This window comes from Acinonyx jubatus, chromosome A2 (genome assembly GCF_027475565.1).
Source record: "Acinonyx jubatus isolate Ajub_Pintada_27869175 chromosome A2, VMU_Ajub_asm_v1.0, whole genome shotgun sequence".
Classification (NCBI taxonomy): Eukaryota; Metazoa; Chordata; class Mammalia; order Carnivora; family Felidae; genus Acinonyx; species Acinonyx jubatus.
In genome coordinates, this window is record NC_069383.1 from 151,565,152 (window position 1) to 151,580,032 (window position 14,881).

The following is a 14,881-nucleotide window of genomic DNA, read 5'->3' on the forward strand; positions in this document are numbered from 1 at the left end:
GGGGGGATGGGGTCTTTCTTCTGAAGGGGACAGACTAAACAGATGGTGGGAGGAAGAGAAGTCACCATGGATACAGAAAAAGCAGAAGCTTAGACATCCCCCACCCCACTCCACCAAATGGTCCTGGAATGTAGGCCCCCCGAGGTCTGCCTCCTTACAGGATCTTAACCTCTTCTCTCTGAGCCTCTGCCTCCCATCTACGCCTCCTGCATCAGTGATAGGGGCTTAATACCCTCCAGATACTTCTATCAGACTTCCGGGTCTAGGGAGAGGATGCCTTCTTAGGTTTCCTGAAGAGACCAAACTTCAGGCTCCCAAGGGATGCCTGAACTGTCTGAACTGTCACCTTGACCCTCCCCTATCCTGAGTCACTTCTGGAAGGAACGGTCATGATGATGCCCCCGGGGCTGAGCCCTGGAGAGCTGGAAGCTGCAGGACCCACTGGCAGATCTGGTGGCGTTCCCATGGGCGCCAACAAGATGATATCCTCCCGAAATCCTGAAGAATCTGGGGACCCTATTGCTCCTGATGAGACAACTCTCGAGTACCCTGAGCGGGGTCCTGGGGCCCTACGTGTCACCAAAGACGTTAAGTAAGGTACAGAGAAAGGCCCTCGGGTGCCCTGAGAGGCTGGCGGCTTCGGGGTCCTGCTGCTCGTCCTGAAGTCGCGCCCCAGATCCCCGAAGACGGGCCAGGAGGCCCCTGCCCGCCGGGGTCGCAGTCCGTCAGCCCAGGCCCCGAAAAGAGCCCGCGCCTCCTCCCTCGCGGCCGGGTCCGCGCTCACCGCCTTCTCCAGGTGGCTGCGCGCCTGCTCGCTGTTCTTGGTGTGGTGGTAGAGCACGGAACCGAGCTGCAAGTGCGTGCGGGCCTCGATGCGCTGAGGCGGCTTGAAGGGGAACACGGCCTGCAGGCAGTGCACACACAGGCGGATCTTGGGCGGGCTGGAAGTGCGGAAGTGCTCGGCGAAGCCCAGAAGCGCCAGGTACCACGACTCGGCCGCCTCCGCCTGCGCTGCCTGGGCCGCCGCCGCCTGAGCCGCCGCCGCTGCTTGAGCCGCCATTTCGGCCTCCACAACAACAAGCCGCCGCCACAGGGAGGCGGAAGCAGGAGCGCGGGGCGGGGCGGGGCTCTTCTCACGTCTCTCGCGAGAGCTGCCGCATAAAGCATTCTGGAACATGTAGTTTGTCTTTGGAGTGGCTGAGGCTCCGGGAAGGTGTGAGAAAAGGCGATGCCCTTTAGTCCGCGGGACTGAGACCAGAAATTGCCAATAGGCTGAGGTTTGCTTTCCTTGGGGAAAGGCTCCAGGTATCCACGGAGTGGCCGGGCTTGGTTGGCCGACACAGACTACATCTCCCGTCAGGCCATGCGCACTATAACTAGTCTTCTCAAGTGGAACCGGAGCATTGTGGGATTGGATGAGTCTCAAGATGGACAACCGGGATGTTGCAGGTAACAGCTCCCGCCTCCCCTCAAGCGTCCGCCTGGGTCCTCGGGGCTACGCGTCGCGGTTTCGTCGTCCCGTTGGGTTTACCCCGATCTATTAGCCCCTCGCCTCAGCCCCCAGGGCGTCCCGAAGCGGCGGCTTCTGTATCTTCCCGGTCTCTCGAGACCCCAGACCCAGTTGCTGCCCCCACCGCCTGGTTTGCTGAGGGCGCGGGTATTCCGTAAAGGCCGCCACTGGGGCAGTCCTGCGCTCTCTTTCCGAAATAATCGCCTTCAGAGCTGCTCAGAGCTCTGCTCCCCGAAACAGCGGCAACCTTGGGCTGTCCTGCGCCCCTTTCTTCGAGCAGCCGCCGTCTGGCCTGTGTCCGCTTTCTGGAAAAGCTGCTTTTCCGAACTACTCTAGGACTCCTTGTACACACTTACCTGGGTCTTTCGAGTCCCCACTTGAACACAAGGCTTGCCTTTCCCTCTCTCCCAGACTAGCCGCGCCCCCCCCCCCCAACCTCCGACTGGGGTGCATTCACCCATTCAGCAAATACTGTGTGCCAGGCACAGTGCTAGGCGCTGGGGTTGCAGTGGTAACCAAAAAGGGCCCTGCCTTCCTGAAGATCACTTTCTACTGGGGCGTCAGACAGTGCACCAAGAAGAAATATTTACAGAGGTTATAATGACGTGAGAGAATGGAGGTGGAGGCTGCTGTTACTAGGTAGTCAAGGAGGGTCTTTTTAAGCAGAAAGCATTTGAGATGAGAGGGTGCCAGTTATGGGAGTGCCTGGAGGGAAGCTTGTCGTTTTGAAGAATATCAAGAATGAAGTGGGGGGCACCTGGGTGGCTCAGTTGGTTGAGCGTCCGACTTCAGCTCAGGTCATGATTTCATGGTTCATGAGTTCAAGCCCCACATCGGGCTCTGCGTTGACAGTGCAGAACCTGCTTGGGATTCTCTCCCTCCCTCCCTCCCTCCCTCCCTCCCTCCCTCCCTCCCTCCCTCTCCCCCCCTCCCCCCCCCACTTGCTCTCTCTCTCTCTCTCTCTCTTTCTTTCAAAATAAAGTTAAAAAAAGAATGAAGTGGAAGTGAGGAGGGGAGTCATTTCTGAAAGTCAACTTTCAGAATTTGGATTTTATTCTGAGTCCCATGGGACGCTTTTGAAGTGTCTTGTTCATTTCTACACTTAACACGGTCATCTGAAGACACCATTATCTTTTACTTGGAGCCCGTACACCTCCTTATTGGTCTCTTGCTGCCACCATGTACTCTCTCCAAGTAGTAGCCGTGATGACCTTAAAAATACTGTTTGTCAGCATAATACTCCCTTGTCACTTCCCAAAGCCCTTTAAGTAAAACCTGGACTCCTACATTGGCCTCCCACCCCCATTCCTGTAACAGTCCACTCTGGCCACACTGGGCCCTTGCTGGTCCTTGATTATACCAGGCTTCTTTTTGCCTTAGGCTTTTGCAACTTCTCCTTATTCTGCCAAGATAGTTCCCCATGTGGCTTTTCAGGAGGCTGGCTCTTTATCTTTCTGGTTTTAGCTTAAGAGGTCTTTGCTAACAGTTATTTTCTGGCTGCTCTAGCTGTATAGGTTGCTCTTCTATTATTCTTCCCTCTTTTTTTTTTTTTTTTGTTTCTATCAGAGAGCTCTTAGGATTTTGTGGGTACTTTTTCATTGTAAGTCTATTGTCTTTTTACCTCAAGGTGAGATCCGCATGGGCAGAGACCCCTTCCCTAGTTGAGCAGAGCACCTGGTACATAACTCAGTAAACATTCATGGAGTAAATAAAGAAATGGACGCTTAAATGTCTGTTGATGCAGGCAGCAGAAACTGGGCCGTTCCTGTAGCAGCTGCTAAACGTTTGTGGAGCAATGATGATTTTTTTTTTTTTTTTATGTTTATTCATTTTTGAAAGACAGAGACAGAGCACAAGCAGGGGTGGGGCATGGGGGGGGGTGGGGACACAGAATCCGAAGCAGGCTCCAGACTCCAAGCTGTCAGCACAGAGCCCCATGCGGGGCTCAAACTCATGAACCGTGAGATCATGACCTGAGCCGAAGTCGGATGCTCAACCAACTGAACCACCCAGGTGCCCCCTGCAATGATGATTTCTGATATGCTTCTGTCTCCCCAGGGAAAGCTAACCGGTGGTTTGGGGTTGCACCTCCCAAGTCTGGAAAAATGAACATGAACATACTTCACCAGGAAGAGCTCATTGCTCAGAAGAAACGTGAAATTGAAGCCAAAATGGAGCAGAAAGCCAAGCAGAATCAGGTGGTCATCAGCCCTCAGCCACCACATCCTGGCGAGTAAGTGCCCCTTGTGGCTGGATTGGGGTCTTAGAGGGTCACTGGCAGAAGTTTTTGTGTTCAAGGTCAGTCAGGTTATACCTGCACTTGGCCACAGCCTGATGATGCAAGGAGTGACACAGATGCTCTTTCAGGAGGCTCAGGTGGCAAGAGAGAAATGAGGGGTATGTGGGAGCTCAGAGATGGCCTGCCTGTATTCACCAGTTATTTAGTGCTGAGCAGCTGTGGCCTTGGGGCCAGAGATGTAGCACAGAGCAAAGACCCAAACTCCATCTCTATCCTTATGGGACTCATGGTCTACTAATAAAAGGAGTGCCAGTTCTACCCCCGGAGCTGCCAGTGGCTAACATGAGGTAGTGTGTTCCCTCGTGCAGCGGCCACTGGGGCCCAGAAGAGGCTCTTCTGTGTTCTCAGAGCCAGCCTGTTGAGGAAGTAGGGAAAGGCCTGTCTGGCAGAAGGCAGGAAGGGAAGAGAGCCGTTGTGTGTCAGGTGGCTAAGCTGTTGCACCAAAGGAATTGTTTCAGAGCCAAGCAGGGGGTAGATCAGGCAGCGTTCCCTCCTGCCTTTCCTGAGAAATGTTGAGGGCTCCCAAGAGTTTTGAGCAGGGGTGATGTGATCAGGATGACAGGATCTAAGAATTTCAGGCTGGAGATCGATAATCAGAGAGGCAGGCCCCTTCCTCTGGGGTGTGAAGCGTGGAACATATTAAACCCTCTCCAGAGCTGGCCCAGCTCCCCTCCCACCTTTTCTAAGCATTTGTGACATCTCCTTGAGGGCAGAACTTAGACCTTATTGTTTCTTTTTTTAAGTTGATTTATTTATTTTGAGAGAGCATGTGTGTGCACGAGCGGGGAGGGGCAGAGAGGGAGAGAGAGAATCCCACGTAGGCTCTGCACTGCCAGCGCAGAGCCCGACATGGGGCTCCATCTCACAATCTGTGAGACCATGATCTGAGCCAAAACCAAGAGTTAGACACTTAACCACCTGAGCCACCTATGCGCCCCTAGACCATATTCTTATGGGAACCCAGAGCCTGGGGTCTCTGAGGCACTTATGAATGTGGAGACTAGATGTGGAGTGATTTGTAAGTCAGTGGGCTTGTGGGCTCTTGCCCTAGAGTTATGGAAGGACTTGTACCAGGATGGGAAAGACCTGTAGGAATGCTTTCAAGAGATCCCAGAATCAGCTGGATCCTAACACCAGGATCAGACAGCTGAAGGGGAGCATCACGTGGGTGGGTGCATAATACAGGTAGGTTTGGAAATAAAGTTAATTTCTTTGTTGTAAAAGCGTAGAACAACAAGTTTTAGAATTTCTCACTGAAGGGGTGCCTGGGTGGCTCAGTCGATTTAACATCCAACTCTTGATTTCGGCTCAGATCGTGATCTCATGTTTTGTGAGTTTGAGCCCCGTGTCAGGCTCCACACTGACAGTGCAGAGCCTGCTTGGGATTTTCCCTCTCTCTCTGCCCCTCCCCTGCTTGCTGTCTATATTGCACGCTCTCTCAAAATAAATAAATAAACGTTTAAAAAACAATAGAATTTCTCACTGGAGAAATAAGAAATATTCAAGTTGCTTCAAGACATCCACTTTGCTATAGTCCCCTCCCATGTCTTTGCTTTGTTTCACAAAGTTGTGATCAATTTTATTTGCCACTTCCCCCTCACCTTTTTTTTTTTTTTAATATTTTTTAACGTTTATTTATTTTTGAGACAGGGAGAGACAGAGCATGAACAGAGGAGGGTCAGTGAGAGGGAGACACGGAATATGAAGCAGGCTCCAGGCTCTGAGCTGTCAGCACAGAGCCCGACGCGGGGCTAGAACTCACGGACCGCGAGATCATGACCTGAGCTGAAGTCGGCCGCCTAACCGACTGAGCCACCCAGGCGCACCCCCCAACTTTTTAAAAGAAAAGCTTTTCCTTGCATTACAACTCTTTAGAACCATCGTAGTTTTTAAGGTTTATTCTTGAGATGTAATTAGTATGCCATAAAATTGATCTTTGAAGTTGTACAATTTAGTGATTCCTTAGTATATTCACAGCATCATGTAGTCATCACTACTCTCTAGTTCTGGAACATTTGTATCACCCCAAAAGGAAACACATGCCCATTTGCAGTTACTCCTTATTTCCCCAGCTCTTAATTTACTGTCTTTGTGGATTAAGCTATTGTAGACATTTCATATAACATTTGGTGTTTTGTGTTGGCTTCTTTCACTGGACATAATGCTGTCAAGGTTCATCACTTTTTAGTATGTGTCAGGACATCATTGCTTTTTATGGCCAAATAATATTCTGTTGTGTGGATGGAACATGTTTTGTTTATCTGTTCTTTAAGAGCCAGCATTAAAAAAATTTTTTTAATGTTCATTTTTGAAAGACAGAAAGAGACAGCACGAGCAGGGGTGGGGCAGAGAGAGGGGGGTACACAGAATCTGAAGCAGGCTTCAGGATCTGAGCTGTCAGCACAGAGCCCGATGCGGGGCTTGAGCCCACGAACCACGAGATCATGACCTGAGTCGAAGTTGGATGCTTAACCAACTGAGCCACCCAGGCACCCCTAAGAGCCAGCATTTTTAACGGCATAATATCCCTTACCATCTGTTAATAAGTGGGATTCATTTGCTGTCTTGATGCTGCCCTGAGGTGTTTTCTTGTCTTTCATTGTCCCCACTTTCTTTCCCTCCCTCTTGAGGGAGGTAACAGTATGAGCACAAGGGCTGCCAAAGGCCCTGCTTGTTTGATGCTAAAGCTAGTTATCTGCAGATCCTCCTTTGTGTTTAAAAAAAAAAAATTATACAGGGTAGATATTCTGAAAAATAAAGGAGAGGAAAACAAGGCAAAACCAAAATCAATCATAACCCTGCAACCCACAGACAGTGCTGGTTGCATTTTGATGGATTTTTCTAATAATTTTTAACTCAAATACTTGTGTTTTTAAATTCAAATATTTTTTGATATAAATAGGGCCATACTATAGTTGTTTCATATCCTGCTTTTTTTGTTTGTCACTTAATGTGCTTTATTGCTTTGTTTCTAAAATTTTAGCTTTTCAGGGCTCCTTCATCTGCAGCCCTATGGAAGTCTTATAATTTATTTAACCAGTGCTTTTTGTGATGAGGGTGTTTCCATTTTTAGTTTGTTATAACATTTCTAGAAGAATAAAACTTAATTTTAAAGGAAAAAGGCTAGATCTATGGGCTCAATAAGCTTTTACCAATTATTGGATGGAGTAAGGTAGGGCCTTGAAAGCAGTATATACAAGGAATTTCTGAGATTTGGGCAGGATTGTATGTTACAGCAGAAAATGGAAGAATAGGATATATACTATGATTGTAGCCTTATTTCCTTCTATTTCAAAGAAAAATACCGAAGAGTTAGCAGTGGCTGTTCTGAGGGGAAAAGACTTTCGGATTTTTCCCTTTGATTTCTATTTCTATATGTTCCTGATTGCTCCATAATAAACATCTATTGCTTTTATCAGGGAAAATGGATTTGAATTTAAATATTTTTTTGAGGGACGGAGAGAGAGAGAGAGGGAAGGGGAGAGAGAGAGAGAGGGAGGGGGAGAGGAAGAGGGAAGGAGAGAGACACGGAATCTGAAGCAGGCACCAGGCTCTGAGCTGTCAGCACAGAGCCCGACGTGGGGCTCAAACTCATGGACTGTAAGATCATGACCCGAGCTGAAGTCGGAAGCTTAACCAACTGAGCCACCCAGGTGCCCCAAGATTTGAATTAAACAGTTGGGTCACTGGGTTTGCTTTAGTGCTGACTTGTTGAAAATACATGTTTAAATATACTTTTTGCAAACAAAAAAGAGTGTAAAAATAATAAGAGTATAATATTCCCCTTTAGTTCTTCCACCAAGAGATTGCTTTGGGTGTTGTGCTGTGCACCTGTGATACCCACAGAAGCTCTGGCTGGCCCAGGCCCAGAACTGCAGTCACACATGGACACAGACACACAGGCCCTGCCTTAGAAATCTCTGTTGTCTGGCAGGAGAGACAGACACAGGAGCCAATAAGCAATCCAGCTAATTAGTTGACAAGTACGACAGGTGCTGTGCAGGAGGATCAGGTGCTTTTAAGCTGTTTTGTTGGAAATACCGTTTGAACCTGTAGGGTCAATAATATTGCAGGTAGAGATAACATCAATATAGGTAGTATTGCCTTGACCAGAATAAGAGTGTTCCATCTTACAATGAAGGCTGCTCTCAGTAGTTCCAGACATTTTTGGGAGCAGGTTTTGGGTCCCATTAGGTGAGAATGCTGTGGGGGGAACAGGCGAGGCAGGCCCCTGCCTTTCCTCTTGTGGCTCACTTTCTTTGTCCTCTGTCTCGGGTCTAGAATTGCGAATGCACACAACTCTTCTGTTTCCAACAAGTTTGCTAATGATGGCAGCTTCCTGCAGCAGTTTCTGAAGTTGCAGAAGGCACAAACTAGCACAGGTGAGTGCGGTCTCCCCCATCCTGTGTCTCTCCCTGTTGGGGCTCACTCTGCCAGCTCTTTCCCCTTGGAGGTCTCTGGGCGTCTCAGAAACAGCAGGTCCCACCTCAGACTTCTTCCTCTCATCCCGCATTCATTGAGGACTTTGATTCTTCTCGTTCTTATAGTAAATGCCCAGGGGGAGAGCATAGACCCAGCCTTCAAAGTGCTTGCCCCATAGGAGCAGAGACAAATAAACCAGGTTTCAGTCGGTGGGGGTGGGGGACCCTGACTAAACATGGCCCAGGTGTTGGAGAATGTCATTGAAAAGATGTGCCTGTGAGCTGGATCCTGGCACTCCAGAGGCTTCTCAGTCTCTCCCCTATACTTGAAATGTGGGGCTTCCTTGTTTTCCCTGCTCCCAGAGGCTACTCTAAGCACATAGCCTTGAGATAAGATGTGGTATTGAGAACACCTGCATGGTATATGTGACTGAACCCATTTAAGGCCTTTTTTTTTTTAATACAAACTTTCAAGATTTGGTGGGTGGGTGTGGGGATCCATTCATTTTGCTGCCACCGAAGACAAGCCTCATGTAAGTTTCTGTTGCTTATTACAGTTGTTACCCACCAACCTGGAGTGGCCTGCCTCTTTCTTTGGTCTTTCCTTGCCCTCTGAGTTCAAGGACCAATTTCAGATTATACCAGGGAAGCTCCCTGGAGGGTTATAAACCCAACACCAGGACTGTGGGGCCGCAGTGTGGTTTAGAGCAGCAGCTCAGATGTGAGGGATGGGACCCTTATCCATTGGGGGAGGGGGGGCACCTGGCCCACAGGAGCTCCATGAGACATGTGAGGTATGAGAATCCCTTGCTGTAGGGAGCCCACCCATGTCTGTGGTCGTGCGATTTACTGATCAGCTTACTTTTAATGTAAGAACGTTTCTGACCAAACAAAACACCATCAATCTTTGTCAGGTTTTCTAGGAGACAGCTGAGAAAATTAACCTAAAGCCAAATTCACCCACAGAGAGGGAGGAAAGACTGTATCAGTCCTTCACCGCAGGCCCTCAGGCCAGGAGTTGTGTTTGAAAGCCCTGAATAGGCTGTCATCAGCTTGCCACTTACAATGAGAGGGGGTGGTTATAAGCCAGGTGTGGGGATTCAGGTCTTATCCAGAAGAGCTGGCACATCCCTGGGCTTTGAGTGCAGGTGTTAGGGAGGCTTCTGCCAGAGCTGCTGCCTGCAGAGCCCAGCCTATCTTCTTCAGGCTGGGTGACCGTGACAAGTCGTTCCTCTCTGAGCCTTAGTGTCCTCTTGTATAAAATGAAGATGGCGTCCTCAATGAGCTCCCACCCCCTACCAGTTGCCATGCTGGAAGCCAAGGACCCAGCCCCATTTAATGCATTTGTGGCATACGTTTAGGTGGGAAGACGGGGAATTGTGCACCACAGACCTTGAGCATGAGTATCTTTCCTTCCATCCCAAGATGCCCCACCCAGCACGCCCAGTGCCCCCACTCGAGTACTCCCCCGCACCGGCAAGAGGCCTCCTCTCATCAGCAGCCCACCAGGCCAGGTGAAGAACTACGTGCATGCCAAGCAGCTACCTGTGGCCAGCCGCCCAAGCGTCTTCCAGTCTCCTGATGAGGATGAGGAGGAAGACTACGAGCAGTGGCTAGAGATCAAAGGTGAGGTGCGGGGGCTGCCACCTTCCTTCCAGTACTGCTCCTCCAGCTCCGTGGGTGTGACCCACAGCCAGCGAAGAAAGTGTGGCTGGGGGCGGGGGGCCTCCAGGCTGAGCTGAGGGCCAGAGTGGGGCCCTCCATGGTTAGGGGGAATGAAGAAAGAACGTGGGAAGAAGTGAGAGGGAAGTGTGGAGGTGCTCTAGACTGTGGACTTTGTCTTGGGAGCCATAGGAACCATCCTCCGCTCATGTAGGCTGGTCTCCAACCAGGGCAGGGACATTCTCCGAGGAGCACTTGCTTGTGTCTGTCCTTGTCCAACATGAGAGGAGGAGCTTCCATGGCTCCCTAGCCTGGGTGCACACTTTCTGAGCCCTCTTAGAACCAGAGGTGCCTCTTCCCATTGTGGATTATTGTGCTTACCAGTTTGGGCCAGAGGTACAGGCCCACGTGTTGGAGGGCATGCTCTCCTGCCCTGGGGAAGGATGATCATTTTTCTTGGAAAGCCAGTCCACGCCCTGTTGTGTAGGAGGGTGGAAGGTGGTGGCAGCAGAACTCCTACTGTGTCTAACTCCATCCACATTCAGAATAAGGCCTCAGTGCCATCTGAGCCATGAGGATGCCTGCACCACCTCTGCCCCAGACTGGTTGGTGCAGTCATATCACCCTGACAGTGAGGACAGATTGAAGTATCTATATAGTTATGCTGTGATAGCCTTTAGACTTGTTACCCTGGATGAGGGTGCTGGCTTCTGGCCATGCATCTGAGTAGGTCAGTGGCCAACCTCGCACCGTAGAGTATCTCTCAGGATGGAGCCAGGGAGGGTGCTTTTCCTGAGGCATCCTAGCGGCTCTGACAGTGCTCTGATGGGAAGTGCTGCTTCACAAGAGGCAGTGTCTCAAGGTCCTTGAGGCCTGTTGTGGCCTGCTGTTGATGCGGCCCCAGAAAAGCACCTGTGCCTATAAATGGCAAGCAGGTCATCACCAGGCACTCAGGAAGAGGGTAAGGCTGGGGGAAAGGTGGGTACAGAATGTCCCTGTGACCTCTTAAGGATCCTCCTCAAGCCACAGGTCCCTGACCCCTATCCCTCAGTTTCTTGGCAGCTGAAGCAACAAAGGGAATAAGACTGGCTGCAGGTTCAGTGTCTAGCCCTCTTGCCAAGAGCAGGGAACATTGCTAGGCACTGGCAGTGAGAGATTTCTCCTGGGAGTTCTCATAAAAGGGACGTGAGCGTAAATGGGCTGACAGATGCCTCATGAACAGGCCAGCAATGAGATACAAAAGCAAGTTCCACGTGGATCAAAGGCGGGGAGGCTAATACAAATATTAAGAAATATTTTTATAGCTCTGTTCACTGAAAAGGCCCTGAGGTAATGATTAAGCCTGTTGCAGTGAGCGCCTCTGGCACCCAGATGGTGGTCTGGAAACACACGTTCTCCCTCGTGGAAACCAGGACTTCTTGGAGAAATGGCTGGCTCTAGGTTTGGTCAGGAAGTGTATGAGATGATCCTGGAGCACCCTATCCCAGCAGATAGCGAGAAGGCCGTCAGAGACTCCTGGGGTCAGGCCCAAAGACCTCAGGAGCCAGCTTGAAGAGGCTCTACCAGCCAAGAGGGGACAATTGAGCTTCTGCGATGACATTAATTGCAATGGATTGAAACCCACCTGATACATTTAAATCAATGGATTGAAACTCTTGATGTGTTTAAGTTAGAGTTTGTAACGATACTTTAAAAAGGAATTTGTCATCTTTGAATGGTGACTGGAAACAAATTTGTTAAACTGAACACTGGTAAATAAAAGAATTAAGCATTTCAGAAAAAAGGGGGAGACTGGCTATGTTTTCTGATGTCTCCCTCCCAGTTTGGGGATCGGCTTGGTCTTTGGGAGGCTCACACTCTTCTCTCCCACCCAGTGTCTCTCACAAAGATTGTTTAGACTGACACCCCCCTCATCACAGTGCTATGTGCTTGGACCCAGGACACCCGACAACCTCCCGCATTTCACCCTCTTCTCCCCCACCCCTCTGTCGTTGTGGTCCATAGAGAGAGTGTGCCTGTTGACTGTGAGGTGTGTGAGTTGAACCCCAGTACTGACAGCCTCCTTAAAGTTTCACCCCCAGAGGGAGCCGAGACTCGGAAAGTGATAGAGAAATTGGCCCGCTTTGTGGCAGAAGGAGGCCCCGAGTTAGAAAAAGTAGCTATGGAGAACTACAAGGATAACCCGGCGTTTTCGTAAGTATTTCTGGGAGGGGAAGGCCACCACTACTTAATGTTCTTGTCACACAGTAATGTGTATTCTTGTAAAACTCTGCTGGTTACTAAGGCTGGTCGGGGCTGGGTGCTTGCTCGCACGGGCCAGATGCTGTTCCGAGTTTCTGAGTGCTTTCTAACTCATGTCGGAGGTTGCAGGGGCTCCAATGTGGTGCAGAGACTTAGTCTTGGGCCCCATCAAGGTGTCTCTGCTCACCAGCTTGCTTTGCACAACATTCTTCAGAAGCTACTTGGGTCACCCCATCCCCACTGCTCATCTTCCTCTCTGTTTTGCAAAACTTCTCTCCAGGTTTTTGCATGATAAGAATAGCAGGGAATTCCTCTACTACAGAAAGAAGGTGGCTGAGATAAGAAAGGAAGCGCAGAAGTTGCAGGCAGCCTTTCAGAAAGGTAAGTGGGTGGAGGATGTGGGAGGTTCTGGGGAGGTGTGTGGACAAAGCACACCCCATGTGGAATCGGGGTTCCTGGAGGCTTGCCATACATGGGGTGGTGCCGATGGCCCAGTTCTGTGCCCTCTCAGGTGGCCAGGGCATTGCCTTCCCCACCAGTGGTCTGAGGTGGGAAAGAGTCTGAGGGCCAAGGTCAAGGTCATTATTATGTTTTGGAGCTCAGCTCTGTGTTTTTAAAGGGGATAGGAGGGAGGAGTGCTTGCTTGTTGGTTCTTGGTCATTTAAGTATAAATGAGCTCCTGCCTGTCTGGCATGGAGGACCTAGAGATAAATGTAGTGCCTGACACTTGGGGAGGGAGGCAGTGAGCTCCTGGTGGAATGAGTATCGGGGAGGGGGAGATGCTAGCTGGTCTCCAGCTGTCAAGAAGTAAAAGCCCAGTCAGATTATGGTAAGTGGCAGGGGCATCGATGTTTAGGCCAAACACAGGCCACAGAGGTAGGTACAGTTTTTTTTTTTTGTCACCTAAGGCCCTCTGCCCTGACCTCCCCAGGAAAGGAGGGCCAGGCCCACTCCCTTGTGAGACCTGGATGGGCAACCCCTGGGAGAAAGACTGAGGTGGGGCTCCCATATCCCCTCTGGCCTGGATCCAGACTTTCACTCACATTCTGTTCTGTGATCTGTGGGGCGGGAAGGGGCAGGGTGCGGGGTGGGATGTTGTAATATTAACTCTGGTATTTGGTCCCAGTGTAGTAATCTGATTCCCATTTGCCTGTTTTTCTTTGCATTGTTCCTAAAATAAACCCCTCTTGTTGCCCATGGGGTTCTTAGCAGAAATTAGGCTGTTGGGTGTGGTGAGTTGAGCTCAGTACTGACAGCCTGCTTAAAGTTTCACCCCCAGAGGATGAAGAGGCCAAGAACCTTGCAGAAAAGTTGGCCAGGTTCATAGCAGACGGGGGTCCAGAAGTGGAAACCATCGCTCTCCAGAATAACCGCGAGAACCAGGCATTCAGGTAAGGGGGGTACCAAATAGGGAGGTGACCCATCCATACACGTTGATCACAGCACCCCTCCACCCCCCAACCCCCATGGGCTCAATGTGCCAGAGTCCCACGGTCAGAAGGTGGCAGGGTTGGGTCCAGTAACTCTGACCCTTGAACCCAGCTCTGCCACCCCATGGTCAACTACTTGTCAGAGCTCAAATCATCTCTGAGGCAGGCGTGCAGGGCCTTTGGGGTCTTCTATTTTCCACGTGCCTTATAGAGAAAGTCTCTGGTGCTTGCCAGGCTCCCTTTGTTACAGAGATGGCAGCCCTAGGCTAAGAGTAAGCCAGGCTCTTGGGCAGAGAGCCAGGCTCTTCCCGTTTTTGACTTTGTACTTTTATAGGATCAGACGTTGACAGTGAAGGAATGTGAGGAAAGTGGGAATGTGGTGCATTAGGCTGTGTGAAGCGGGAACCCTCAGCCTGTGTGCAGGCTCCACGGAAGGTATGGGACAAGCAGCCTGACTTCCCTGCTGTCTCCAGCCACGCAGCCACATCCCATCCCCTCAGGCTGGGTCTGTGTGTACCTGTGCATTCTTTGGGTGGGTTCTGCACTTCCTTCTTTCTAGGGGAGGTTCCTTGGCAGGTTGTTGGAGTGGGGGGGTTGGGAAGTCACTGCTGCTAGGTAGGGACCAGCAGGGGCTTATGAGGTGGATGCTGAACTCAGTGTGGAGGTGTTGCACCCATGAGGATGTTCTTGGCCATAAATAACATAGGTTCCAACTCAGAAAGTGAAGAGATATGGTGGCATGTGTAACAAAAAGTCCAGGAGCAACAGTCTGGGCTAGTTGATTTAGTGGCTGGGCACTCAGGACAAAGGAAGCAGGAGTGAAGCAGCAGATATGCAGGTACTGTGCCATAGCGGTTGGGAGTGCAGGTGAGTGTCTGTGTGCGGTGCAGGTGGGCCTTGGAGCCAAGCAGGGCTCACGTGTTCACTGAGCACCTTTGGAAGGTCCACATAGAGCGTGATGGGGTGAACTATGCCTCCAAGGTCACTGGCCACAGTTGTGGAGGGTGCTTAGACACGCCAGGCCAAAGCACACCGGCAGAGGAGGAACGTCAGGAAGTGGGGCTGATAGAACCTTGCAGGCTAGTGGAGGGGAGGGCCATGGCTCAGTTACTCAGTGGACCAGAGCATGGAGAAGGCTGCTGGGGAGTTCAGGTATCCCTGCATGCTGTACCTGGGCCGTGGTACCCTGGTGGGGGCCGTGGGGTGTTTGGGTCTGGAGTTCAAGAGAGGGGTCTGCCTAGCCTAAAGACCCACCTGAGATCTCCTGACATTATTGTGATACCAGCTGTCACTCTGCACCCCCCAAACCAGCATTGGC

The 14,881-nt window shown here is 50.7% G+C and overlaps 2 protein-coding genes across 5 annotated transcripts in view; one reads left to right on the plus strand and one right to left on the minus strand.

The window, feature by feature from the left end:
• The window catches only part of MAU2 (MAU2 sister chromatid cohesion factor), a 30,337-nt gene extending 29,230 nt beyond the window's left edge, over nucleotides 1-1,107 (minus strand). For 2 of the 3 annotated variants that reach the window (XM_015065558.3, XM_015065557.3), the window contains exon 1: nucleotides 785-1,106. In XM_015065558.3, coding sequence (XP_014921044.2) covers nucleotides 785-1,060 — 276 coding nt within the window. In that variant the 5' untranslated portion in view covers nucleotides 1,061-1,106. Of the gene's footprint in view, nucleotides 1-784 lie in introns of all 3 variants that reach the window. The other variant, XM_015065559.3, reaches the window with a different exon arrangement.
• A 115-nt stretch (nucleotides 1,108-1,222) lies between these two features.
• SUGP1 (SURP and G-patch domain containing 1) overlaps nucleotides 1,223-14,881 on the plus strand; it is a 31,804-nt gene continuing 18,145 nt past the window's right edge. Inside the window, exons 1-7 of one of the 2 annotated variants that reach the window (XM_027038473.2) lie at nucleotides 1,223-1,449; nucleotides 3,569-3,743; nucleotides 8,091-8,191; nucleotides 9,656-9,856; nucleotides 11,974-12,085; nucleotides 12,414-12,514; nucleotides 13,401-13,524. In XM_027038473.2, the coding sequence (XP_026894274.1) occupies nucleotides 1,416-1,449; nucleotides 3,569-3,743; nucleotides 8,091-8,191; nucleotides 9,656-9,856; nucleotides 11,974-12,085; nucleotides 12,414-12,514; nucleotides 13,401-13,524 (848 nt within the window). In that variant the 5' untranslated portion in view covers nucleotides 1,223-1,415. Of the gene's footprint in view, nucleotides 1,450-3,568; nucleotides 3,744-8,090; nucleotides 8,192-9,655; nucleotides 9,857-11,961; nucleotides 12,086-12,413; nucleotides 12,515-13,400; nucleotides 13,525-14,881 lie in introns of both variants that reach the window. The other variant, XM_015065556.3, reaches the window with a different exon arrangement.